This window comes from Hyperoodon ampullatus (genome assembly GCF_949752795.1).
Source record: "Hyperoodon ampullatus genome assembly, chromosome: 1".
Taxonomy (NCBI): domain Eukaryota; kingdom Metazoa; phylum Chordata; class Mammalia; order Artiodactyla; family Ziphiidae; genus Hyperoodon; species Hyperoodon ampullatus.
In genome coordinates this window covers 2320086-2346777 of record NC_136914.1, presented here as the reverse complement: position 1 = coordinate 2346777, position 26692 = coordinate 2320086, and the positions used below count along the sequence as shown (strand labels likewise).

General features: G+C 36.4%; 1 protein-coding gene across 2 annotated transcripts in view; it reads left to right on the top strand.

The window, feature by feature from the left end:
* Positions 1-26692, top strand: part of ARFIP1 (ARF interacting protein 1) — a gene marked incomplete at both ends in the record, with an annotated part of 80825 nt that overhangs the window by 38502 nt on the left and 15631 nt on the right. For both annotated transcript variants that reach the window (XM_079698590.1, XM_079698591.1), the window contains 2 exons: positions 5127-5284; positions 14500-14674. In XM_079698590.1, the coding sequence (XP_079554716.1) occupies positions 5127-5284; positions 14500-14674 (333 nt within the window). The remainder of the gene's footprint in view (positions 1-5126; positions 5285-14499; positions 14675-26692) is intronic.

The window sequence follows — 26692 nt, the reverse complement described above, 5'->3', positions numbered from 1 at the left end:
GACCAAATATTTGGACACTGTGACCCAACCAAGTTGATGCACAAACTATCCCAGGTATTTTCATTTAGTTAGTTGTTCAACAGGAACAACTCCAACAAGCAACATTTTTTTAAAGAATCTGGACCATCCTATTTTGCTAAGAAGACATGATACTACTTCTTTTATGATGTTTATGCACCAAAATATACTTGATATATTTGTTAGTGAACAAATGCTGAAAGTAAGTGTGTATACAAAAGTGATTTGAAGGAAATATATAATATAGAAATTTTTTTAAATTCATGGAACATTCTAATTGGTATTTATAAATGTAAAAGTAATGGTAAACTAGAACCTACTGGAGATGAGTTTGAAATCTGGAATCAACATTTACAAGGAGGATGTTTCTGTATCATTCAAGGTTTTCCAGAGAAAGAGCATCAATAGGAGATACCCCCCCACACACACACCCAAAAGATTTATTTTAAGGAATTGGCTGACACTATTATAGGGATTGGCGAGTCTGCAATCCATAGGGTAGACCAAAAGGCTGGAAACGCGGACAAGATTTCTGTGTTACAGTGTTAAGATGGAATTCCTTCTTCTCCAGGAAACCTCAAACTTTTGCTCTTAAGACCTTCAGCTGATTAGACGAGGCCCATCATGTTATGGAGGATAATCTCCTTAAAGCCAACTTTAAACCACGTCTTCAGTGTTTATCATCGTAAATGTTGATCACATCACAAAATCTGCACCTTCATAGCAACATCTAGACTGATGTTTGACCAGACAGCTGGACACCATAGTCTTATCAATTGGGCACATAAAATTAACCATCACAGTCCACCCTTTGTCAGCTTAGCAGCACTTACATGCATCTCTTTAAACCACACTTAATCTCCAAATCAAGACAGTAAAGTCTTACTTCCACCTAATGTGATATAACTATCCTGTGTACTATCAAAGACACAGTAACTCTTTCCCTAGAAGATGATGCAAAGTCCTTGGGTGAGGATCACTTTTTTCCTTGATCTCCTGAAACTTAAATACTATGGGGTTAAGTTAATAATAGCTATATATCATGATATAAAGTTAATATATCTTATGTGCTAAGGGAGGAAAGATAAGAGAGGGAAGAAAACAAAGGTACTTTACACACACACACACACACACACACACACATTCATAACAAAGTAAGGAAGGAATAAGAATTATAGTCCTGGTGGTGCAGTGGTTAAGAATCCGCCTGCCAATGCAGGGGACACGGGTTTGAGCCCTGGTCGGGGAAGATCCCACATGCCGTGGAGCAACTAAGCCCGTGCACCACAAGTACTGAGCCTGCGCTCTAGAGCCCAGGAGCCACAACTGCTGAAGCCCGCGCACCTAGAGCCCATGCTCTGCAACGAGAAGCCACCGCCCTGAGAAGCCCGTGCACCGCAACAATGAGTAGCCCCCGCTGTCAGCAACTAGAGAAAACCTGCGTGCAGCAGCGAAGACCCAGTGCAGCCAAAAATTAAATAAATGAATAAATTTATTTAAAAAGAATTATAGTCCTCATTTCTACAAATGGTCACATGGTTGTAGCTTCTTCCATTACCCATTCCATACTGCATTTGCTCTCAGGTAGCACCTCAGTCTGTGGTGGTTCTTTGCCTGGTGAGGTGACCCAAACCATCATTCCTGAAAGGTCCAGACCATTGGCAGTCCTTCCTGAAATGGGCTGTTGCAGTTTTCCATTGAAATGAATCACAGGACCTGGTAGTAGTAAGGGATCGCCTGGGTTCCAGGCTTACTCTTCCTTACCTCCATTGTGGAGGGGCAGTCCAAATTCTCCTTGGTAATCAGGATCAGTCACACCCGCCAACACTGTAACTCCCTTCTTTGCCTGTTGGTTCTTTTTGAGGAAAAGTTTATAGAGGACAGTAGTGAAGAGCTGGGGTCCACTTCCTTCCACCTTATGCCATATTAACTGAGATTTCTGGAAAATACATAGTGCAGGGGCTGGCACATAGGCGGCACTAGATAAGTTATGATGGTTATGATAGCTGTTGAGATTGTGACATTTGGGGGTTGAGGAAGAATTTATAGATTAGTCCAGTTTCTTCATTTTCTAGAGAACCAATATCCAGCAGTAAAAAAAAAAGTCAAATCTCCTGAAGGGGATAGGAAATGATCTTTTAATGAATGCCTGTCGTCTGTCAGAAACTTTATACAGGTTGCCTTGTTACACTTCCTGTCAAGCTTGTAAGGGAATTATCTTCATTTTATTAGTAAGGAAATGGAGGCCCAAAGAATTTGAGTTATTCATGAGAGAGACAAATCCATTGACTGGCAGAATCAAGATATGAATTACCAAACTGTTTGAATTTCCTAACTAGACTTTTACCATTTCATCACATGCCTTCTTCCTCCTAGTTCTGTTGTACCATGGCACCTTATTAAATTGCATTTTCTCAATTGAGAGGAGAACATCTACATTGAGATTAGGAAAGTTTCCACAGTCCGAATTACTATCAATTATCAATTAGTTATTGTGATTCTAGTTTTTTACTGCTCTGTATTATTGTTTTAAATAACTCATTTGTTATGAATTAGGTAATAATATCTATTACTAAAACTTGGTGTTTTAGGTCCAATCATATGCTTCTCTTATTTAGTCCTAATGTATAAGTTGAATGGGAAATGGTGGTCATTTATATTTGGTAAATTTACATGTGATAAATATTGTAAATAATGTAGGAGCTGCTGAAGAGAAAAAAAGTTCAAATGTTTTGAAACTTGATTCTCTCTATATATAAAGCAAGTAAATTTTTAGATCAAGGAATTGTGTTGGCCTTTCTTCTTTTTTTTTTTTTTTTTTTTTTTTTTGCGGTATGTGGGCCTCTCACTGTTGTGGCCTCTCCCGTTGCGGAGCACAGGCTCCGGACGCGCAGGCTCAGTGGCCGTGGCTCACGGGCCTAGCCGCTCCGCGGCATGTGGGATCTTCCCGGACTGGGGCACGAACCCGTGTCCCCTGCATCAGCAGGTGGACTCTCAACCACTGCGCCACCAGGGAAGCCCTGGCCTTTCTTCTTCACTGACAGATTAGAACTACAGCCCTGTTCTTGATATGTATACCCTTTGACTATTATAATAATGTGTAAAATACCCCTGTCCAACTGAAAATACTAAAATAACTTACCAACTAAATGAAGTTTGAGGCATGTTTTATTTTATTTTCATTGCCAAAAAAGCATATTTAATTATGTATTTATAATGCATATACATATGTATATTTATTTATTTATAGTGTCCTAATTGTTTTGTAACATTTACTACTATGTCTCTTGCACCTTACTATAAAAGAGCTTTTTTATTTTAGCCAATTAAGTTTCCAAATTATGCAATAAAATCTGAAGTTTTATACACATTTTCATCACAGAATTATGGGCGAGATTTACACTCATGAAACAGAACAGTGTCCATTTACTCCTCCTGTCTGCTTTGAATTTAGGGCTGTTTTTCTCATCTGTAAATATAGGATTCCAAATTCTGCTGTATAACATATCAATCTGCTGTGATTTCATCTTACAGTACTCTAGTTTTTTTGTTTATTTGTTGTTAGTAAAAGCACAGCTTTCTAGGTTATATAGATCTCCCTGTGGCTAAATTAGGACTTCTGGCATTTTCAAAGTTAATGTGGAATTGTGGATGTTGAGAACTTTTAGCAATGAACGGTGTTACAGGGATATGATACAATGACATACTTTGTTATACAGTGAATAGAAAAACTATGATATTTATATTCAACTCAATTTCATATTTTTCTTCCTCTTACTTGGTGATTTTTTAATTTTGCCTTTTACCTCTTAATGAACACCAAAGAAAATAATAACAGTTGTGTGAACTCTTTCTAAGTTTTTTTTTTAATGTTTTCTCCTATATTCTATTTCCAGTAACATTTATTTAGTCTTGAGTATTGTAACTTAGCTTGTAAAAATGGTGCCAAAACTCTTCAGCTTTTCTGCCTTTTATTTTAGTTTTTACATACATTGATTGATAGTCCTCTTATGTAATCCTTATCTGCCAATATTTGCAAATCAGGGGGTCTACAATTTTGAAGACTGAGTTCCAAGTAAAGAGTTACATGGACCTCTCTTAGATGGAAAATGCTTTTAGCATAATAAAGATAATTTTACTTCCTGTATTTATTAATTATTGAATATTCTATCACCTGGAAATTTAATTGTACCTATAGCACTAACATTAAATTTGCCTCTTCTAAAATTCTAGTTAATTTAATATTACATTATTGTTTTCAGCTGAAATTTAAAAATGTTTTTTAACAAACTCACAATTCTCAAATTGAATGATATATCTTATAATAAGATATATTATTGATAATAAGATACATTATCTTATAATAAGATATGATCAAAGTTTTTATTTGGTCAGATGTGTTCCTGATAATCTGTTAACTAATCAAACTTAGACTGGAAAGTTTTCTCTGCTCAAAATTTAGAGTTAGTCCTTGCCATTCATATGTTAAGGAGTCATGTGTAATGTTTGCTAAGCTAAGACTCAGTTTATTCAGGGAGAATGAACTAAAACTGGTGTTGAGTGATCCTTCCTCAGCTGTTTGTCCAGATAGATCTGAGCTTGGGAGTCAACTGGTTGCTAAGTTTACAAAGAAATGTGTATTGTTAATATTTATACTTTAAGGAGCTTCAGTCAAAACACAAAAATTGCAATCTATTTTATGTCTGAAAGTTTTAGCCAATTGTTACCTAATTTGGTTGTGCAAGTTAAAGTTTCTCTGATTAATAATCTGCTATATTTTTCTTCTTAACAGCTGTGCTTACAGTATAATAGAAACAAAACGTAGAAATGAAAATAATTTTTCTAGTACAAAGTAGTTTCACTTTTTAAAATTATTTGATTTTAGCTATGCCTCAGAGCTGAGCAATTTGGTTTATTCGACTTTTTCTGTAATTCTGTAGCTAGTTGTGATTTAGATTCCTATTTATTTATTTAAACATTGAAAGAGAAAACTTCTAAAGCTAGATTTCTAAATCAGATATTTTCCCAATAGTGATATGTTTGAGATTTTCTTTAGTCACATTTACTAATTAGTAACTGGATAAATTAAGATGACTTTTTTGTTTTAGGAAGAATTTGGCTATAATGCAGATACACAGAAACTGCTGGCTAAAAATGGAGAAACTCTTCTAGGAGCCATTAATTTTTTCATTGCCAGTGTGAACACTTTGGTGAATAAGACAATTGAGGATACATTAATGACTGTGAAACAGTATGAAAGTGCCAGGTAGGTATAGATTTTCATTATATTGTCTGTTTTACCAGGTGGTACATAATTCGGTTAAGGTTTTGGGTTGCAAATAAGAGAAACTGACTCTGGCCAATATGGGCAGAAAAAGAATTTATTAGAAGGTTATAGGGTAGCCCACAGAGCTAACAGAAAGGCAGGAGAACAGATTCTGGAAACAAGCAAGAACCAAAGCCAAGTTAATGCCTCGGAAGAATCTAATTAGGGTACTTGATGCCGCTACAGCTCCCATAAATAAAAATTTCCAAAAGGCTCCTGAGTACTTTGCTTCATTGCATTGAGAGTATCCGGTTGAGCGTTGGCCATGTGCCCAAACCCTGCCTGCTAGGGAATAGGGAGGTGGAGGACTCCCGGCTCCAGCTTCCTTGGAAGAGGACAGGGCCCTGTGTTCTGCCAGGTAGATACCAGATGCCCTTTCTAATCTGGCCTAAGCCTGCCTCTTCAACCATACTACCACTGCTTCCCTATAAGCAGTTACACTGCTTCTGCAGCCAGACTCATAGTTTCAATTTCTCTTGAATATACGAGCTCATTTCTGCCTCCATGATTTTGTTTATGTTGGTTATTCAGATTATAACCAGCCTTCAAACTCTTCCAAATTTTACCTTTTACATAAAGTATTTACCTTATATTTTCACAGTTTTTTATAATGCAGTGTTTTCATACATCTTTTTATACACACACACACACACGATTTCTCTATCTCATAACCATCCTGTTAGGTAAACAAAATGCATATTAATAGGTACTTAGAAATGTCTAAAAAGTAGCAGATCTACAATAGCATTTTTCAACTTTTGATTCCAGGCCCAATTTTTTTCCCCCCACTCATTCCTGTCCCCTTTGAGTTTTTTTCCTCTGAACACTTGATTTCTTTATTTTCTGTTATATTTTTTATAGCATAGTTGAAGATAGTGCAAACTTTATTTTTTTAATGTATCTAAGTAGTTTTAATGTATAAAACACCATGGGGTCTCAACAAATTTAAGCTGTAAGAAAGAAATAGATTAAATTCTTGATTATTAACATTTCAGGGATGAAATCTAGCTTTAAGACCAAATGGCTTTTTGAAGACATTTTAGAATACATATAATGGAATGATTTTTAGAGAATAATATTTTAGAGAATATTTTTATAGTTCTCTTCTAATTTTTTGAAATCTTAAAGTAAATTAACAAAAGAATCAATAATTATGTTTTAACAGTTTCTTGATGTATTTTACAGATTGTTTCCTTAGGAGTAATCTCCCAGGTGTTTCAAACATTTGTATGAGAGCAAGAAAGGTTTTTTTTTGTTAAAATGTATTTCTATAGATTAGAAATAAAACTTGTTGAATCTAGAGTAGGTCAGTCTTAAATAAGAAACAGTGAAACGTGATCTTTGTATTCTGAAATTTTTTATAGCATAGTTGAAGATAGTGCAAACTTTACCTTTTGGATATATAACTTTACTTTTGGCCTCTTGATGTAGTTTAATGATGTGAGAAATGCCTATGAAAACTCTAAACTCATCTAGTCTTTTTGCTATTGAGTACTTATTCTTAAGTATATATGTCCTTTTGCTTTATATAGCTGAAAGCCCAAACCATTTGGAAAGTTAGCTTTTTTTTCTTAAAATTTATTGGTGGTAGTTATTGAAAACATTTTTGTACCTTATAAACACTTATACAATTCCAATTCAAGCTATAAAAAGTTACTACCGTGTTCTGTCTGTAGCTTGCCTTTTTACACACACCCTCCTGACTCTCCTGAAACTCTCTTTTTTTTTTCTATTGAACTGTAGTTGATTTACAGTATTGTGTTAGTTTCAGCTGTATAGCAAAATGATTCAGTTATGTATGTATTCTTGTTCAGATTCTTTTCCTTTATCGGTTATTACAAGATACTGAATATAGTTCCCTGTGCTATACAGTAAATCCTTGTTGTTTATGTATTTTATATATAGTGATAGGTATCTGTTATCCCTCCCCGCCTTCCCCTTTGGTAACCAAAAGTTTGTTTTCTATGTGTGTGAGTCTGTTTCTGAGTTGTAAATAAGTTCATTTGTATTATTTTTTAGATTCCACAAACAAGTGATATCATGTAGTATTTGTCTTTCTCTGTCTGACTTAGTTCACTTAGTATGGTAATCTCTAGATCCATCCATGTTGCTACAAATGGCAATATTTCATTCTTTTTTATGGCTGAGTAGTATTCCATTGTATATATGTACCACATCTTTATCCTTCATCTGTCAATGAACACTTAAGTTGCTTCCTTGTCTTGGCTACTGTAAGTAGTGTTGTTGTGAACACTGAGGTGCATGTATCTTTCTGAATTAGAGTTTTCATCTTTTCCAGATAAGAGCCCAGGAGTGGGATTGCTGGATCATATGGTAACTCTATTTTTAGTTTTTTAAGGTACCTCCATACTGTTTTCCGTAGTGGCTGCACCAATTTATAGTCCCACCAGCAGTGTAGGATGGTTCCCTTTTCTCCAGACCCCCTCTAGCATTTATTTATTATTTGTAGACTTTTTGATGATGGTCACTCTGACTGGTGTGAGGTGATACCTCATTGTAGTTTTGATTTGCATTTCTCTAATAATTAGAGATGTTGAGCAACCTTTCATGTGCCTAGTGGCTGTCTGTATGTCTTCTCTGGAGAAATGTCTATTTAGGTCTTCTTCCCATTTTTTGATTGGGTTATTTTTTTGATATTGAGTTGTGTGAGCTGTTTGTATATATTGGAAATTAAATCCTTGTTGGTCACATCGTTTGCAAATATTTTCTCCCAGTCCATATGTTGTCTTTTCATTTTGTTTATGGTTTCCTTTGCTGTGCAAAAGCTTATATTTGATTAGGTCCCATTTGTTTATTTTTGCTTTTGTTTATATTGCCTTGGGAGACTGATCTAAGAAAATATTGCTACAGTTGATGTCAGAGAATGTTTTACCTATGTTCTCTTCTAGGAGTTTTAAGGTGTCATGTTTTATATTTAAGTCTTTAAGCCATTTTGAGTTTGTTTTTGTGTATGGTGTGAGGGTGTGTTGTAACTTCATTGATTTACATGCAGTTGTCCAGCTTTCCCAACACCACTTGCGGAAGAGACTGTATTTTCTCCATTGTATATTCTTACCTCTTTTGTCAAAGATTAATTGATCATAGGTGTATGGGTTTATTTCTGGGCTCTCTGTTCTGTTCCATTGATCCATATGTCCATTTTTGTGCCAATACCACGCTGTTTTGATTACTGTAGCTTTGTAGTATTATCTGAGGTCTGGGAGGGTTATGCTTCCTGCTTTGTTCTTTTTCCTCCATATTGCTTTGGCAGTTTTGGGTCTTTTGTGGTTCCCTACAAATTTTAGGATTATTTGTTCTACTTCTGTGAAAAAAGTCATGGGTAATTTGAATAGTGATCTCATTAAATCTGTAGATTGCTTTAGGTATTATGGCAATTTTAATAATATTAATTTTTTCCAATCCAAGAGTATGGAATATCTTTCCATTTCTGTGAGTCACCTTCAATTTCCTTTATCAGTGTTTTATAGTTCTTAGCATATAGGTCTTCCACCTCCTTGGTTAGGTTTATTCCTAGGTTTGTTTTATTTTTTTTTGTTTGTTTTGTTTGATGTGATTTTAAACGGGATTTTTTTTTATGGAAGGTTAACTTTTGATCTTTGCACAAGAAAAGATGCTTCTATCCTATGCTGTGTTTGTAATTTTCAGTTTAGTATTAACATACTAAATCAGATTCTTACCAGATCTAAATCAGATTCTTAATGACTTGGATAGGAAGGTCAAGACAAATAGCTGTGGTTGTCAGGTGGGAGAAGGACACAGATGGATCTGTGTGCCTTATTTAGGTTTTGGGCTTGGTTTTTTATTTTTCTTTATTGTTTGAAGTATTTACTAACATAGTATTAAAATCAGAAGGTGGGAAAAAAGAAACAGAAGAAATCTATCAATATGATTTCCCTCAATAACATTGCAGGAATGTCTCAATAAGGTATCTTTCAGTGGGACTTCCTTCAGTTCCCAGTAATTGGTTTTCCAGTCTCTGTTTAAATCCTTTCATGGGCATTGCCAGTATTTTTCAAAGTATATACATTATCTCAAAGTATATACATTTATTATGTAAATTTTCACTTCTGTAAACTGTTTGGTTCTTTTCCAAATCTATTCCTATTCTTAGTATCCTAATTTGTTTTCCCTTTTAACCTCTTTAATCATTTTAAGCATTCTTATTTTCTAGTCTAAAAAGATTATTTTAAATATGTGCTTTTGAAGATGAAAATTCTTTTGTTCCAAAAGTATCCCCTATCACTTCCCAGTTAAGAACTACATGAATCTAGTTTCTATAGACTTTGTAATTGTCCACTTGTCCTGAAATATATTTTAGCTACTATTTTTAGTTTTAGGTATTTTAAAATATAAAATATATTTCATTTGAAATATGTCATATGTTTCTCTTCAGCCTTAATTCCTAACATGCTTTTAAAAATATTAACCCATATTAAAGAAAGACAAATATATTAGATGTCACTGTTCATACAGAAAACATTTTATATTAAATTTGCGAAGAAGAAAAATAAGCCTCTAGAGGTTAAATGGTTTGTTCCCAGGAATCAATTTCAAAGCCAAAATGAAAACCCATGGACTCCTTACCTTCTATTTTTGATCATTAGGCCTCAAGCCTGAACTGGACTAATCTCAAGTTTTCACATCTAATTATAAAAAATAAGTTTCATGTTTTATGATGAGGAATCTGACTTAATGTACAATGTGATATAAAATCTCAATTTATCCAATGTATAGGTTTGTTTAAAACTTGAGCAAAATTATAAACCAGGTTATATGTACTTGGTAGCTGGTTATCAGGAAACCTTTAGAATACCTCTGTGTGTACTTTAAAAACCAACAACAGTAATGACCTCATCCCATAATTTATTCTCTTTTATTGAAATTGCAATATATGATTTTATTCATTAAGCTTAGCTTGGTGGTTAACTTTTCTGTACATTTATGGAGTAGCTGCGGCATTGACTAGTTGTAACACTAAAACATTGTCTACTGAGGGATAACACTGAAAAAGAACCCCAGATTAAAAGTTTCTCAGTAGCTGAATTTTCTTCTCTGTCAAAACCAGAATTTATTGAGTTTTAGGGCAAGGGTCAGCTATTTGATCAGCACAAAAAGTGGCAGTTTAGGCAAATGTCCGGGTGGCCTTTTAATGCTCCCTATTATGTATTGTACAAGTATTTCCTAGCTGTCTGGTGCTTCGTGTATAGAAAATCTTATAACAGCCCATTCAACACTTCTCCATAGCAGCACCAACAAGGGAGCCTATTGTGGTCAGAACTTTTCAGATGTGGACACCTGCTCTCTAGAAGTTTTATAGAAGCCATAAAGTAACCAGCTATCACTAACTTTATTGGTATGGACTCAGGGCAGACTGGCAACCTTGAAGTGAAGAGTTGCATTTTGAAAACTTAGTATACTTCTCTTCCTAGTGTTAATGAGCACTGTTAGATAAGCTCTTAGGGGAAGTTTTAGTTTGACACCATCTACAAACTGGATATAAATGAAAGGATATAAGGTCAGTATGATAACTTTGACTGTGTTTAAATTAACTGCTGTTATTTAAAAGTATACCCGAGGCTATGAGGAATATTTGTCTTCACATTAAATCACCACACATTACTGTTTATTTTTGTCTACTTCTCTCTCATTTTTTACTGTTTTTAGTATGTTTGCTTCAGGCCATCCCTCTTCTAATTTGGCTGAAATAATAAGCACTCTAAAAATATTAGTTATTAGCTGGTGTCCCAAGTACTTTGTACATGTATATTTTGTGGAGATTATTATTCCCATTTGTAGATGAAAAACTGAAGCAGAAAGAGAGAAAAAAAAAACTAGCTCCAGACATTAGAGCCCGTGAAGGGCCGAGTGGTCGTGCAATGTGGCCACAGAACCCGTGGGATTTAACTTGCCATTCCCATGTCAGTCTTGCCTCCTGAATTTTTAGTAACTGTCTCCTCCTCCTTAGCGTCACTGCCATTATCCGTCCTGATTCAGTGACTCATTTCTCTTTTGCCCCGTCTTCTAATTGGTTTCCTTGCTTCTGATTTCTTAATCTTCTACTCTGGTCCATCCTCCATGCCTTATATTACCACTAGAGTCACCTTTCTATCCTGAGCAAATAGAATGTGTCACTTTCTAGATTAAAGTTCTTCCATGGCTTTCCATCACTTGTCCTACTGGAGTCAATCTGATCCCTTTAACATGGCCCATAAGGCCCTGCTTAATCTCAATCCTGCCTTCCTGTCTTGATACTAATTCCTTTCGTTATCTTACTCCAACTTCAGGTTCTAAATTATTGAATTACTTCCCAAATGTGTCATGGTAACTTACAGATCTATGCCTTTGTTCATGCTGTTCTCTTCCTGAAATATTCTACCAATTTCCCGGCCCCAGTCCACCTCATAAACGCTTACTATCCTTTGAAATTTAATTGTTTTAATTCTCTTCTGAGATGCCTCTTCAGATACCTGATTAAGTAATTCTTCCTCTTGATTTCCACCATACCTTATCTTCCTTCCCCCATGGCAGTATCCATTATCTCATTTTGTTGTCTGTTTAAGGGCTTCTCTCCCTCTAGGCTGTTAGCTTCTTGAAGATAAGCTATGAAGATGAGCAGATAGTTTTCCTTTCTAGCACAGTGCCTGGAACATAGTTAATACTTAATGTTTGTTGAATGAATCATTGTATCAATGAATGAACAAATGATATGCTTTTGACCCTGAAAGATAAAGTTACTAAATTCAGTATGAGTTGAGAATAAATTAGGCTTGGTGTGAGGGACTGATGTGTTCTTTCTCAAGTCGTATATACATTCTAGAGTAAGTTGTTTACTAATTCCTGAAATAGGAGATATGAATTGTACTATAGATATTTTAATAAAGAGCTTTAGTTTTAGGGCATACGTTTGTGGTGCTGATTTTGACTAAATTAGAGATCACTTTGCTTCTTCCTAGCTGAGTACTGAATAGTTGACACTGCTGGATAAGTCACTTTAATTAGCAAGGTAATGCTATGCCTACATGGGTGCTTTGACAGAGGTATTGTAAAGTGCTGTGGGTTTGTGGTTTGTTGGTGGTGGGGTAATCATTTCAGTTAGTGGTGGGAGAGTATTAGGGGAGGTGTCTCAGGGAGCACAGGGTGATAAGTGCTCTGTAGTAGATGCCACTGTCACCTTCTAAATACTAATGTTACGGATATCCGTCTAGAGTTCCCATACGGTGGTCACTAGGCACATGTGTCTATGGATCATGAAATGTGGCTAGCCTGAATTGAGATGTGATGCAAGCTTAAAACACAATGGGGACTTCCCTGGTGCCACAGTGGTTAAGAATCCACCTGCCAATGCAGGGGACACAGGTTCGAGCCCTGGTCCAGGAAGATCCCACATGCCACGGAGCAGCTAAGCCCGTGCACCACAGCTACTGAGCCTGAGCTCTAGAGCCCACGAGCCACAATTACTGAGCCCGCATGCCACAACTACTGAAGCCCTCATGCCTAGAGCCCGTGCTCCACAACAAGAGAAGCCACCGCAGTGAGAAGCCCGTGCACCTCAACCAAGAGCAGCCGCTGCTCGCCGCCACTAGAGAAAGCCCGCGCGCAGCAATGAAGACCCAGTGCAGCCGAACAATAAAATAAATTTAAAATTTTAAAATTAATTAATTAAGAAAAACAGTGGATTTCAGAGCCTCAGTCCCCGTCTCCCCCCACAAGTAAAATAGTTCATTAGCAATTTTTTTGCATTGATACATGTTGCAGAGATAATAGTTTGGATATCTTGTGTAAAATTAAATACACTGTTAAACAGGTGAAGTTGGCTTTTATTAGTTTAATATGACTGCTAGAAAATTTAAGTTACATGTGGCTTGCATTATATTTCCATTGTGCATTGCTGACCTAGACTATACTTTAAGAAGCACCAGCCCACAGTTAACTCCCTTTTACCAGTTAGTTTATGTCATTCTAAAGTCTACTATCCCAACACAGCCAAAATTTAAAAAAAAAAAAAAAAAAAAAGTCTACTGTCCTCACCGGCTTTGCCTTATCAATATTAACCAATTCACATGGGGGGTTGATCACTACCCTGATCTTGCTAGCATTACGTTTTAACATCTGTTTTTTAAACTGGTTTTTTTTAATTTATTTATTTTAGCCTCATGGCACGTGGGATCTTAGTTCCCCCACCAGGGATTTACCTGGCACCCCCTGCATTGGAAGCACAGAATCTTAACCACTGGACCACCAGGGAAGTCCCTAAACTGGTTTTTAAATTGTGGAGGGACTTCCCTGGTGGTCCAGTGGTTAAGAATCCACCTTCCAATGCAGGGGACCCGGCTTTGATCCCTCGTCGGGAAACTAAGATCGAATGTGCCGCGGGATAACTAAGCCCGTGCACCACAACTACTGAGCCTGTGTGCTCTGGAGCCTGTGTGCCACAACTAGAAGAAGCCCACATGCCGCAGCAAAGAGCCCGTGAGCCTCAACAAAAGATCCCACGTGCCGCAACTAAGACCCGATGCAGCCAAAAATAAATAAATAAATAAATATTTTAAAAATAAATAAGCTGTGGAAATTTTACTCGTCAGTTAATACTGTTCTTGGAAAGGAATAGTTAATGAGATTAAGATGCAGCCCCTCCCCTCCCACCATGCTTATATTAATAGCTCTTCCTACCAAAGAAATACTTGATTTTAAAGGCATAAGGTGGGCTTCCCTGGTGACACATTGGTTAGGAATCCGCCTGCCAATGCAGGGGACACGGGTTCAAGCCCTGGTCCAGGAAGATCCCACATTCCACAGAGCAGCTAAGCCCATGCGCCACAACTACTGAGCCTGCTCACCTAGAGCCCATGCTCCGCAACAAGAGGAGCCACTGAAATGAGAAGCCTGTGCGCTGCAACGAAGAGTAGCCCCTACTCGCTGCAACTAGAGAAAGCCCGTGCATAGCAAGGAAGACCCAATGCAGCCAAAAATAAATTAATTAATTAAATTTTTTTAAAAAGCATAAGGTATCAAATATGTGTGAGAATTATTATATATTAATGTATAATATGGAACTATTATGTAGTTCCACTTCATGTCCTGAACTTATTTCACACTGTCTTTGTAGTGTGCTTCACTTATTCTCTTCTTTCCAGAATTGAATATGATGCATATCGTACTGATCTGGAAGAACTGAATCTTGGACCACGTGATGCAAACACTCTGCCAAAGATTGAGCAATCACAGCATTTGTTCCAAGTACATAAGGAAAAATACGATAAAATGCGCAACGATGTTTCTATCAAGTTGAAATTTCTAGAAGAAAATAAGGTAAATTTATTCTTTACCTTCTGAGATCTTTCTGTGGACTTTAAAGTCACCCTAAAGAGAGATAAATAGAAAGTTTTTTGTTTCTGTTAACTGTCTTTCATTATAGAATTGACCCTTGAACAGATTGGGGGTTAGGGGTGCCAACCCTCCATACAGTCAAAAATCCACATGTAACTCACAGTTGGTCCCCCTGAATCCAGAGTTCCCCGGAGTCTGCGCTTCCACATCTGCAGGTTCAACCAACCACAGATCGTGCAATTCTGTAGTATTTACTGTTGAAAAAACTTCACATATATGTGGACCCATGCAGTTCAAACCTATGTTGTTCAAGGGTCAACTTTGGAATTGTTGGAAATGGGATTCCATTTATAATCAGCGTTTTAGTTTTTAGAAGTACATAAAATATATTTACCTTTCTGTCAGAAAAGTCATCTTTCACATGTAACAATTGGCAAAAATTACTTGATGTTGATCTTCAGATTGGTGTTGGTATCAAGTGCTTTAAAAAGTTACATAATGATAGATTCTGTTCTGAATATTTTGAAAAAGTTTTATTAATGGTAGGTACAGATTTCAAGAAGGGAACATCATTCTTCCCAGTAACTAATAAATGAGGAATGACTGAAAGGTTCCGTTGAGGGCTGCAGTTAGCATAACCTAGAATAAATAAGCCAGGAAACCAATTTTACACATTATTTTCATGTAACATGAATACATCCAAGGACTAGAACAGTAAGATCTGAGATGGACCTGCTTTCCTTGGAGGTAGAGTCAGGTAATAACAGGCTCCTGAGCTTTGGTTTAAGTGAAGGACTGGTTCCCATGTTTAACATTACATGCATATTCAGTTTGGGGAGGGGGATTGCAGTTCTGAAAATGGAAGAGCCAGTAGTGAGCTGGGTACAGAGGAGGTGTAGATCAGTCCTCTGGAGATGGGGTCTCATCATTGCACATTGGTGCCCCCCTTTCTGTGCTTTTCACATCCTCTGAAGTCATAATAGACCTTCAGCTCTGCTTTCTTCCAGGTATCGTCTTAATATTATTCTTCAGTTCTAATTGTCTGTTGATATCTTCTTGTTTTCCTTAACATTTCCTTAGAAACTCTTCTGGCTACCATAAGAGCTGCATACATTTCCTTCAGGCTAGCAGTATCACGCACTTTTTTTTTTTAGCTACAGTGGGTGAAAAGTACTGATTTTCCATTACACTGAAACCATTATAGTGTCAGTAAAGGAAACCTCAGCGGAGTCATCAGACAGCTTGCCCAGCACCATTCAGACAAGAGCACAGTGAGCCTTTTAGCGTTCATTAGCTGAGCACGTGAGATGGCATTCATTTCAGTCATTTGGTTTAATATTTTGAAGGATAGGAATATGTCAATACTTAGATATAGACATATATTTTAAATAAAAATATTTTTTACATACTCCCCTAGAATCAACACGGTACAGTGTGGTGCTAAATGAAATATGCTAGAATTTTATGGGCTCTACCTAAAGCTAATTTGAACGGAAAGAAAGGAATTTGTCTAATTTGGGGGTTCAGGACCTCTGCTAATAGAGAAAATTATTTTAGGAAATGTTTAAAATGGTAATTGTGGTCTATTGGAATCTATTGGTATTTATTGTGTGCTATTCTCTGGATAGTGAGATTATGGGTAGTTTTTGTTTTCTATGTATTTTTCTGTATTTTAGACATTTTCAATGAAAAGTTACGTTGCTTTTATAAAAAGGAGAGAAACTTATTTTGAAAGAATTAGTATCCCTAAACCATCTATGTTTATATGGTTCTTGCCAGAGTAAATAAAAATAAGCAAATTATACAAAGATAAATAATGCCTGTGTGACTGCTGCTTCTCTTACTATATAACTGTTTTTGAAACTTGGCAGTAGATCTCCAGATTTAGACATGAATCAGGGAAGGCAGTTATTTGTCAGTTACTAGGCATTTTACTTATATTCTCTCACTTAATCCTCATAACAGCCTTCATACTCAGGAGACACACTGAGAAGTGAGGAAAGAAGAGACCAGCCAGGTCATCTCTGTAAATTGTACATGTCAGTCAGGTGGCTCTCACATCCAATTTTATCTTATTGGCATTGAAGAATTTTTAAAGTTGGGAGTAACAGAAAATTATGACTTAAAAACACTCTTCAGGCACCATAGTAAGGGTCTGGACTAGGATCATTGCATTAGCAGAGAAAGGAAAGAGCAGTAGTTTCAAGGCTGCGTGACAGGAATTAGGAAATCACCATAGGAAGCTGGTTTGGACTGAAGCTTATGAGGGATGAAGGTTGGGAACTTGTTCTATTTAACCCAGTATTTAGTTTGAAATGACAACAAGATATTCACATGGAAACAATTGGTAGGAAGTTTATGATGTGGGTTTGCAGTTTGGATGAACAAGGTCAGGGTTCCAGAGATAAAGGTTTAGAAGTCATTACTTTGAGAATAGTGTTGTCATTGTCACATCCTCTCTTCTTTCAACCTTCTTTACTATAAAATAAAAAAGAAAATTGCCTTTATTCTCAAGGATTTTATGTTCTTTTAGAGCCTAGAGATATTCTTTGTTTGGGGCTTTCCGCAGTTGTCATCAAGCTAAGTTTCAGTTTCAACTCAGTAATCATTAATCAGCTGTCTAAAACAAAATCTAAAAGAAACTCTGATCTTTTTATCTTTTGTGTTTAATTCTTTAAAACTATAAAAAGATAATGTTTTTCGTCTCTGTTATTTTAAGCAATAAACAACTATAATTTGGGTGAAGACTTAGATCCATGAGAAAATTTTTCTTTGTTTTTTGTTATTGTTGTTGAGCAACTTTTACCCTTTTCTCTTCTTTTATAGCTCTAACAAAGGGAGGAAAAAGCAAGCCTTTAGGCCTAGGAATTGCCTGTCATTCCTGTTTGCTTTCGTGACAGTTTGAAATGCCTCAAATTGGGGGTTTTCTTCTCTTGTCGAACTACAACTGAATTTGTACCTTAGTATTTCTTTTATACACAATTGTCAGGTAATCTACTTAGCACTTGAATTTTACCAAAATATAATATACTCTATTTCTTAAATATCGTATATTAAATTTTTTTTAAAAAATGTAAGTTATCTGAAACATCGATGAGTATGCTATTTTGTAATTTGATGATGTCCTGAAGGCTACTGTTTTTTTCTAAAGTTGTTTTTGCAGCTTTTTTTGTGGGTGGGTGGGGTGCCAGGGGAGGGGTTCTTTTGGTTCTCATATCCTGGCTTTTGGAGTGTCCTACCATAGCAACACTTCTCTTGCAAAATGCGAGACCAGATAACCAAACAGCTAGAATAGTGCAGAAGTAAAATAGTTACTCAGACTGTGACTATCGTTATAAATTTTAGTGGCCAAACATTGTGAGAATATTTTTGTTTATTTTTTTTTGAACTTTAAAAAAATTTTTGAGAGGGACTGGGAGATGGATTCTTTACTATTATTTTAGAAAATTGAGGTGTTTATATGTACTTAGTCTAACCTTCCTTCTCTCTGGCAAAACAAAGGGAATAGGTGTGTAAAATACCTATGTGCATACCGGGTTGTGTATGTGAATGCATTAATGCTGAGAGATATGTGCACATATCCATGTTTGTCATTTCCCCTTAATGGAAAAACTCGAATTCTTCTCCTGTTTACAGTCTATACTCTATCCAGCCCCCAGCCCTACCCCCCACCCTCCTGATATATTGTGTTTACCTTTAACCTAAACAGCCCTCTGATATTCTCTTCCTTGTTTACTAAACAACACTGAGTTGCATAACAGTAAGGACACAGTTAATTAGGCTCTTCTAATGTTTCTCCTTTCATCAATATTTCTTCTAGACCTTTAAATAATGTAACTTGAGCTATTTTCTGACTTAAGGTAGTTTACCTTTTTATTGTACCTTTGAAGGTTCAAAACAAAACAGAAGCTAGAAAATAGAAAACATAGTCAAGAGAGAAAATAGTCATTTCTGGTGCTTTGTACACTTTGTGGGAACACAAAACACATTGTAAATCAACTATACTTCAATTAAAAAAAAAAACAGAACAAAGTAAACATACTCACATAATGTGAGACAGCTATATATGTAGTTGTGGTTACCCAGTGACTTTATACAAATATGTACTGTAATAGGAAATACCCAAAGCGTAGTACATTTTTATAACAATATGCTATAAATGTTTAGAAAAGCTTGGAGAGCAAAGGTATTCTTCTCTTTGAGAAGAAAAAATATAAGCCTCTGAATTTAAAAAATGGATACCTGTTGCCAAATTTTAAGAAACATGTTAATCATTACTTAATATGTACAATCAGATACATTCTTGAAATCTCTTTTTCCCTATTGTCAAAAGAAAAGGACCCTAACTTTTTACTCTTGATATTTTTTAAATAGTCATGCCAGTGATGTACTGTCATCTTTATTTCTGTAACTGTAGGCATAAACAGTATCCTTGGTATTTGCTCATAAATCAAGTGAAATTAATTTCTATAGGTAAAAGCACCCGGTTCTAAATAAAAAATAAATATTTATGGATTGAGATGTGTAAATACAGTAAGCAACCTCAACACTGTGCCAAATATGATTACCTACGTTTGGATCCTGTGAAACAGTCCCTTAGTCCTGCAACTCTACTTCCACACTTAATTCCTCAGTGTATTTAATCATGTAATTTGATATAATCTCATGTTGTTATTGTTCTTTTTTTCATTCATTTAACAAACATTTATCAAGTATTATACTCTGTACCAGGAAGTGTTCTGGATATTGGTGATACCCAGTGAGCAAAAGTAAAAAAAAATTCAACCCTTAGAGTTTATAGCCTAGTTAAAGAAACAACACTGATCAAATCACACCAAAACATAAATGTAAAATTTTGGCCGTGACCAGTGAGTGCTCAGGCTCAGGCTTCCATGTGATGTTGAACATTAACCAGGTAAAGTGAGAAGCAAAGAGTATTTCTGGCAGAAATGGCAGGGTGTGGGAGGTAAACGGCCAGACGATGCAGGCCTTATAGACCATGTTTGGAAAAGTTTATTTGAATATCAGTGGGAAGCCACTGAGAGAATTCTTGGCAAATGATGGGTCTGTTTTTGTTTTTGTTTTAATATTTATTTGGTTGCACTGGGTCTTAGTTGCGGCAGGTGGGCTCCTTAGTTGCAGCATGTGAACTCTTAGTTGCGGCATGCATTTGGGATCTAGTTCCCTGACCAGGGATCGATCCTGGGCCCCCTGCATTGGGAGCGTGGAATCTTAACCACTGCGCCACCAGGGAAGTCCTGGCAAATGACCGGTTTTAAAAATGGTGCATAGATTTTAGTAGAACCTAAGATTGAATATAGGAGTTTAGACAAGAGATAATGGGAGCTTGGATTAGTGTTAGTGAAAGTGGAATGAACTGAAGGTTTCAAGAGATACTTACAAGGTAAAACAGAAATACATGTAAAATACTAAGAACAGATTGATGTAATTGGCACCTTTGACATTTTATTCCTTTATTCAGCAAATATTCATTAATTGTTTTTCATGTCAGTCACAGGGTTAAGTAATAGAAATATAATGGCCTTGTTGTCATAGAGCTTTTGGTCAAGTAAGAGAAATAGACATTAAACAAATAATTACAGAAATACAAACCATGATCAGTGCTGTAAAGGGAAAATAGAGGGGTCTTGTGAATATACAAAGGGGACTTGGCTTGATGTGGTAGAGAAAGTGACATTGGAGCTGAGGATCCAAAGGGATGGAGAGGAGTTACCAAAGGTGTGTGGAGGAAGGAATAGAATATGCAAAAGCCAGTTGAAGGTCAGTGAGGCCAGAATATGAGGAGAATGGGGGAGAGTAGCTCTGTATGAAGCTGGACTGGTAGATCAGGCCTACACAAGGATGAAAAGACCTATATACAGGTTATTCATCACAGTGTCACTTGTAATATCAAAAGATGAGAAACAACTGAAACAGTTCAGCAGTAAGGCCTAGTCGAATCAACTGTGGTTCATTTATGCAACAGAATACTTTTCAGCTGTTAAAAAAAAAGAAAAGGGATGCAATTGATAGAAAGATCCTCAGAACATACTATTAAGTGAAAAGAGCAAGGTGCAAAGCAGTGTATATGGTACAGAACCTTTTCTGTGAGAAAGGAAGGAAATAAGAATGTATAATCATATTTTCTTGTGTTTGCATAAAGAAAAACCAAAGGAATTAACTAATTAAAATTTTTTACCTACAAGGGGAACAGAGTATTTGGAGACAGGACTGAAAATGAGACTTCTCATTATATGCTTTTTGTGTCCTTTCAATTTTGATCCTACCTATTGAAAGAATAAAATTTGATTTTTAAAAGAAAGGAAAATAGGTATAGATAGAAAATGTTTGTTTTTAAAATAGTGTACCTTCTGTTTTCAAAAAGACTCAACTAGATTTCTGTTTTTCTTTTTTCTTTTTTTTTAAAAATATTTATTTATTTATTTGGTTGCACCAGGTCTTAGTTGCAGCAGGCAGGCTCCTTAGTTGTGGCTCACCAGCTCCTTAGTTGTGGCACATGGGTTCCTTAGTTGTGGCATGCAAACTCTTAGTTGCGGCATGCATGTGGGATCTAGTTCCCTGACCAGGGATTGATCCCATTCCCCCTGCACTGGAAGTGAAGAGTCTTATCTACTGTGCCACCAGGGAAGTCCCGATTTCTATCTTTCAAGCATAGCTTAATATACATATTTATATAACCTATAATTTTCCTCTTAGCTTAAAATCAAATGATTGATTCTGTGTTGGAAAGAATAGAAAAACAGTTTCATCTTATGTGACAGATTAGAAATTATGTGATAGTGCCTTCCATTAATGCAGAAAATATTTTCTTGTATGCTGCCATGTTTGCTGTTTTTAGTGGTTTGACTTCCAGGTCCCTTTAAAACTTTCTGAACACACGTGGAGCAGGAAAAATTTGCCTGTGATTTGCATTGTCTTCTTTCTCTCTCTATAAAAGAGGCAGAAGTTAACTATCTTTATATGAATCATGCAACCAAAAAGAATTGTGAGTTGTGGGTTGATTTTGAAATTAACATCAACCAAGCCATATCTATCCAGAGTCGGTTGGTGATTTGCAGTTCTCAGCTGGTGAATGCAGGAGAGAGCACACCCAGCTGACCAGTTCATACAGTCTCTCTGTTGGTTGTGCTAAGATTTCCAGCATGCAGTTTTTGTGAAAGAAAGGTGTTTTGTACAATAGATTTAAAAGCCTTCCAGAGGGATAGCTGTATAATCATGAGTTGCTGTTTTTATATATTTGACTTAGTTCTGTTTCTTGGCAATTATATTTAAAGTACTTGTGTTTTCTGACCCCTTTTGGTCATAAGTGACCAACTCATTTGGAGGATAGGTTCATTTTTCTGTTGTTTATCTTATAGAGGAGAGGATTGTTCAGTCCTTTCACTTTGAGTTTATAGGATTCACTTATTAAAATTTACTTCTTGGGAATCCCCTGGTGGTCCAGTGGTTAGGACTCCATGCTTCCACTGCAGGGGGCCCGGATTCAATCCCTGGTCAGGGAACTAAGATCCCACAAGCTGCACAATGCAGCCCCCCCCAAAAAAAAAAAATTAACTTCTTGACCATTACTATTGCAATGTCTCTGTTCTGTTAGATGGTTGGTACTGTGTATGTCTCAGATCCACATTTCACTTATTTTGCCGGCCTTGGGTATCACCCAAGTCAGTTTGCCAGGTTTTGTGATAAAGGTGAGTTTTTAAGTAAGCAACCAGTGTGAGATTTGAACAGATCACTGATACTCCACCTTGGTTTTGGTGGCGGTGGCATTACTGCACTTTTTTTTTAGCTCCTAGTAGTTACAGTCTCTGAGATTTACTTAAAAGTAAGCCCTTTAATTAGTAAAATCTCAGACGATACCAGCAGTGTTTAAGAACTTGACTTTGCATTGTTCTTTTTCACCTTTCCTTGAAGTCCTTTCAGTAATGACTCAGTGCTTTCCTGTTGACTCTCTCTATATATGCTAAATTACATATATATATGTATGTAATTAGGCATTACAAATAGCGTGCTTTGGGCTATTTGTAATGCCTAATTCTAAAGAAATACTGTATAATGGTATTATGACAAGCTTGCTGACAAGCAACTTACAGTCTAATGGAGAACATTTAGTAAAATCTATTCTATACAAAATGCTGAGTAAAGCATGAGGAAGAAGAAACCTAAGAATTTGATGAAGAAAGAAAACCTTAGTGTGGGCTAGAAGTACTTGCTGGGCTGGGTGGCAGTGTGACTTGAACAGGACCACACAGAATGAGGAACATGAGCACTGGCAGAAACAGGTCAGAAAAAAAGTCTTCAAGAAATCCTGGATCATATGTTTCAATGATTTGTAAACTTTTGTTATATTTTCTGTTCTGTTCTTAAAGCAGAACATAGTATTGCTGCTTATGGATTTTTTTTAGGAAAAATAATGGTTTTATAATAACAAATTTTAGTAAAGCTTTTCCATTAAGTTTATAAACAGCTGTTAAGTGCATGGGATGAGAATTTTGTAAGCTGTATAAGATGGAAAAAAAGTTAGCTTTCCAAGATAAAATAACAGAACCATACTTCTGAAAGAAAACTATTTCGTGAATGTAAAGATGAATTTGAATTGGCCATTGGTTTATCTGTAAGTTCCTGTTGCCCAGTGTCCAAAGGCCAGTGAGAACTGGGTCACCTAATTAATGAAAGGAAATACCCAGTTCCTTAACTACTCCTCTGGACCTAAATTAATTTTAAACTAGGAGTTCAGATGCTAAATGGAATGATTTCTGCTACTTAATATTTCCTCGAGCAAAGTTTCTTTCTTTCTTCCCCTGTGTATTACGATAGTGCCCAGGGCTTTCTCCAGTTAGAGCACAAATCATACTGTGCTGTGAATGCCTGCTAGTCTGTTTCTTCTCCTAGAGGTAAGCTCCATGGATACATATTTAGGGCATTCCCTTCCTACAGTAAGTGAACTGATGGACACTGACCTTTAAGTAATCTGCATATAGAGGAAGCTTTCTGTAAGTATTTTATATAATATCTATATGTATATCTATAATCTGTGATCTAGATGATCGTATACTAGTGTACAGATGATGATGCTGAGGTCCAGAGAGGTTAAGTAACTTGCCCAAAGTCTCACAGCCAGACCAGGATTCAAATCTAGATCTGTTTGACTCCAGAGCCCTGCTTTTAGTTAAGTAAATGATGTTATAATGCTGCTCCAAGAAAGGCTTGGAGGGAAAAGATTGGAGATAACGTTGGAAAACAGAAGCCATGTTGGTCACATCTAAACCTGGAGCTCTTGGAGGGAAGGGTGAGGACAGGGAGTTAGCTAACGTGGTAAAGCCATAGAACAGAAGGGCCAACAGGCATTTTTGCTAAGGGTGAGAAAACTTGTGCGTTGAGAATTTTAATGTACCATTGGATAAAAAATGATAAGGCGTGGTGCTGTGACTCACTGTTACTGGCGTTTACAGATTGCGTTTCATCAGTTATCTTCTTTTCAAAACAAAACTGCCATTCTTAACTCACAGGATGCTTTTTTTTAAAAAAAACCCACTTGTCAGTGATTTGTTGAAACCATCCCAGTGAGTTAGAAAAATAAAATCTATTCTTCCACCTCCATATTTGTCTCTCCTTTTTCTCACTCCCTTCCCAGTGCCCACTCCCATATTTCTGTTAGTGCTTCTCTTTTTCAGCTGGTAGCTGCTTTCATGACAAGCATTTCCAAAGCTATTACAAAGTAATAAAATTATACTTCACAAACCTAATAAAAGGCCAAGACAGGTATACATTCCTGCTGTAACTCTTCTGGTTTCTTACTTACTGGAAAAAGATCAATGATGGGCAGAGAAAGCATATCATTATACATTTTTAAATAGTTGGGAGTAAAGAAAGGAATTAATTCTTTACATATCAGTGGTTGGAGACTTCTTACTAAAGAATGATTTTGTGGGCTTCCCTGGTGGCACAGTGGTTAAGAATCCGCCTTCCAATGCAAGGGACATGTGTTCGAGCCCTGACCTGGGAAGATCCCACATGCTGCGGAGCAACTAAGCCCCTGCACCACAACTACTGAGCCTGAGTTCTAGAGCCTGTGAGCCACAACTGCTGAGCCCATGGGCCACAACTACTGAAGCCTGCGTACCTAAAGCCTGTGCTCCGCAACAAGAGAAGCCACGACAATGAGAAGCCTGTGCACCACGAGGAAGACACAACACAGCCAAAAATAAATAAATAAATAAATTAATTAATTAAAAAAAAAAAGAAAGAATGATTTTGTTCCAGCTTTCCCTTTCATGTTTAAGCCAAGGTACTGCCCCAGTATTGTTGTACACTTAATATAAAGCCCTATTTTATATAATTACTGGAAGAGCCAATAAGTACTTTGAAGAACTTAACAATTGTAAATATATTCAAACTAATAGCTTTTTTAACTAGAAATTACCTCATTTAAAAAAATTACTTCAGGGCTTCCCTGGTGGCGCAGTGGTTGAGAGTCCGCCTGCCAATGCAGGGGACACGGGTTCGTGCCCCGGTCCGGGAAGATCCCACATGCTGCGGAGCGGCTGGGCCCATGAGCCATGGCTGCTGCGCCTGTGCATCCGGAGCCTGTGCTCCGCAACGGGAGAGGCCACAACAGTGAGAGGCCCGCGTACCACAAAAAAAAAAAAAAAAAAAAATTACTTCAGTGTCTTTGATAAAAAGGTATGTAATCTAAATTTGATTTGGAAAGAAGTTCATTTGGTAGAAATAAAGTACTTTTTTATGGTTTTGATGCCTATGAAATAACACTAAGTTTTTTAGTCAATAACTTTGTAAGTGGTATTTATCTTCTGTTGATACATGCTGTATCAGCAGGAGAAAGTTTTCAGTGTGATCCACTTGACATCATCTATCAGTTCTGCTCTTAAATTTCTCTTACCCAGTTTCTGTTTAAAACCTCAGCTTGTCTCTGTGTGTCATTAGTCAGTGCTGAAGTTTGTTTTGCCCTTTAACAGTTAAAGTATTGTATGGTATATTTTCAGTCATTCACCAGATGTTGCTATAGTGGTTTTGCTTGTGTCTGATCTGAGTTGCTCATTGTTTGGTAGGTCTTTATGAAAGTTCTTAGTAATTGAGTTCACAGTGATTTAGTATATTTCTAAATTACTCTGTTTCTGATGTTAGGTTTTCAAAGTTGGTCAAATCTGTCATCATCTCACCACAGGAAATATTACCTCTGTCTTCTCCTATTTTAAATCTGCTTTTCTGTCATGTTTTATTTATCCTTATAACCACTTTAAACCTTTTTAAAGTTAGGAGATAACATACATAAATAGCTCAATATAGATTTTTTTTCCTGCTCTGTAATTATGGAAAGATTATATGAAAGTTTTTTATTATATGAAAGTTTAATATTGCATTATTCTTCATAATTTTAGAAAGAATTAACTTTTATCTGTTCCAACCCTTGCATTAGATCCTTGTCCTGAGGTGGTTTAAATGCAACTTCAGGACCAGAGACAAAATAGGAAGGAGGTTTAAATATATCTTTTCTACATTTCTACCCTTCCTTTAGCTGATCTGTTATACCTTCTTTTGTTTGTTTCAAACTTTGTTTAAAAGCTTTCTAAAATGTAGAATAGAGGCAGGTTAGAATAGGTGAAAGAACATGGACCAGTCTTGGAATAAACATTCCTAAGTTCCCCAAATCCAGCCTATCTGCTTCCTACCTATCTAAAACTTAGGTGAGTTACTTAACTTTCTGAGTCTGTATTTTTTTTTTTAATGATAACATGGAGAGAACAGAAGATGTAAGATGTAAGGGTAACATATTACCTGTCACACAGAAAGTGCTTCACAAAAGTTAGTGTCACCCACCATATCAAAGAATAGTCTACCAAAAATGCTTGGCTGTTTCTTTGATACTGTATGCTTATCACTTCTCATGATTTCATAGCATAAATATAGAAGTAAATTGAAAAAGTGTAATGACCCTAAAATATTTCCTCCAACATTTTGGCT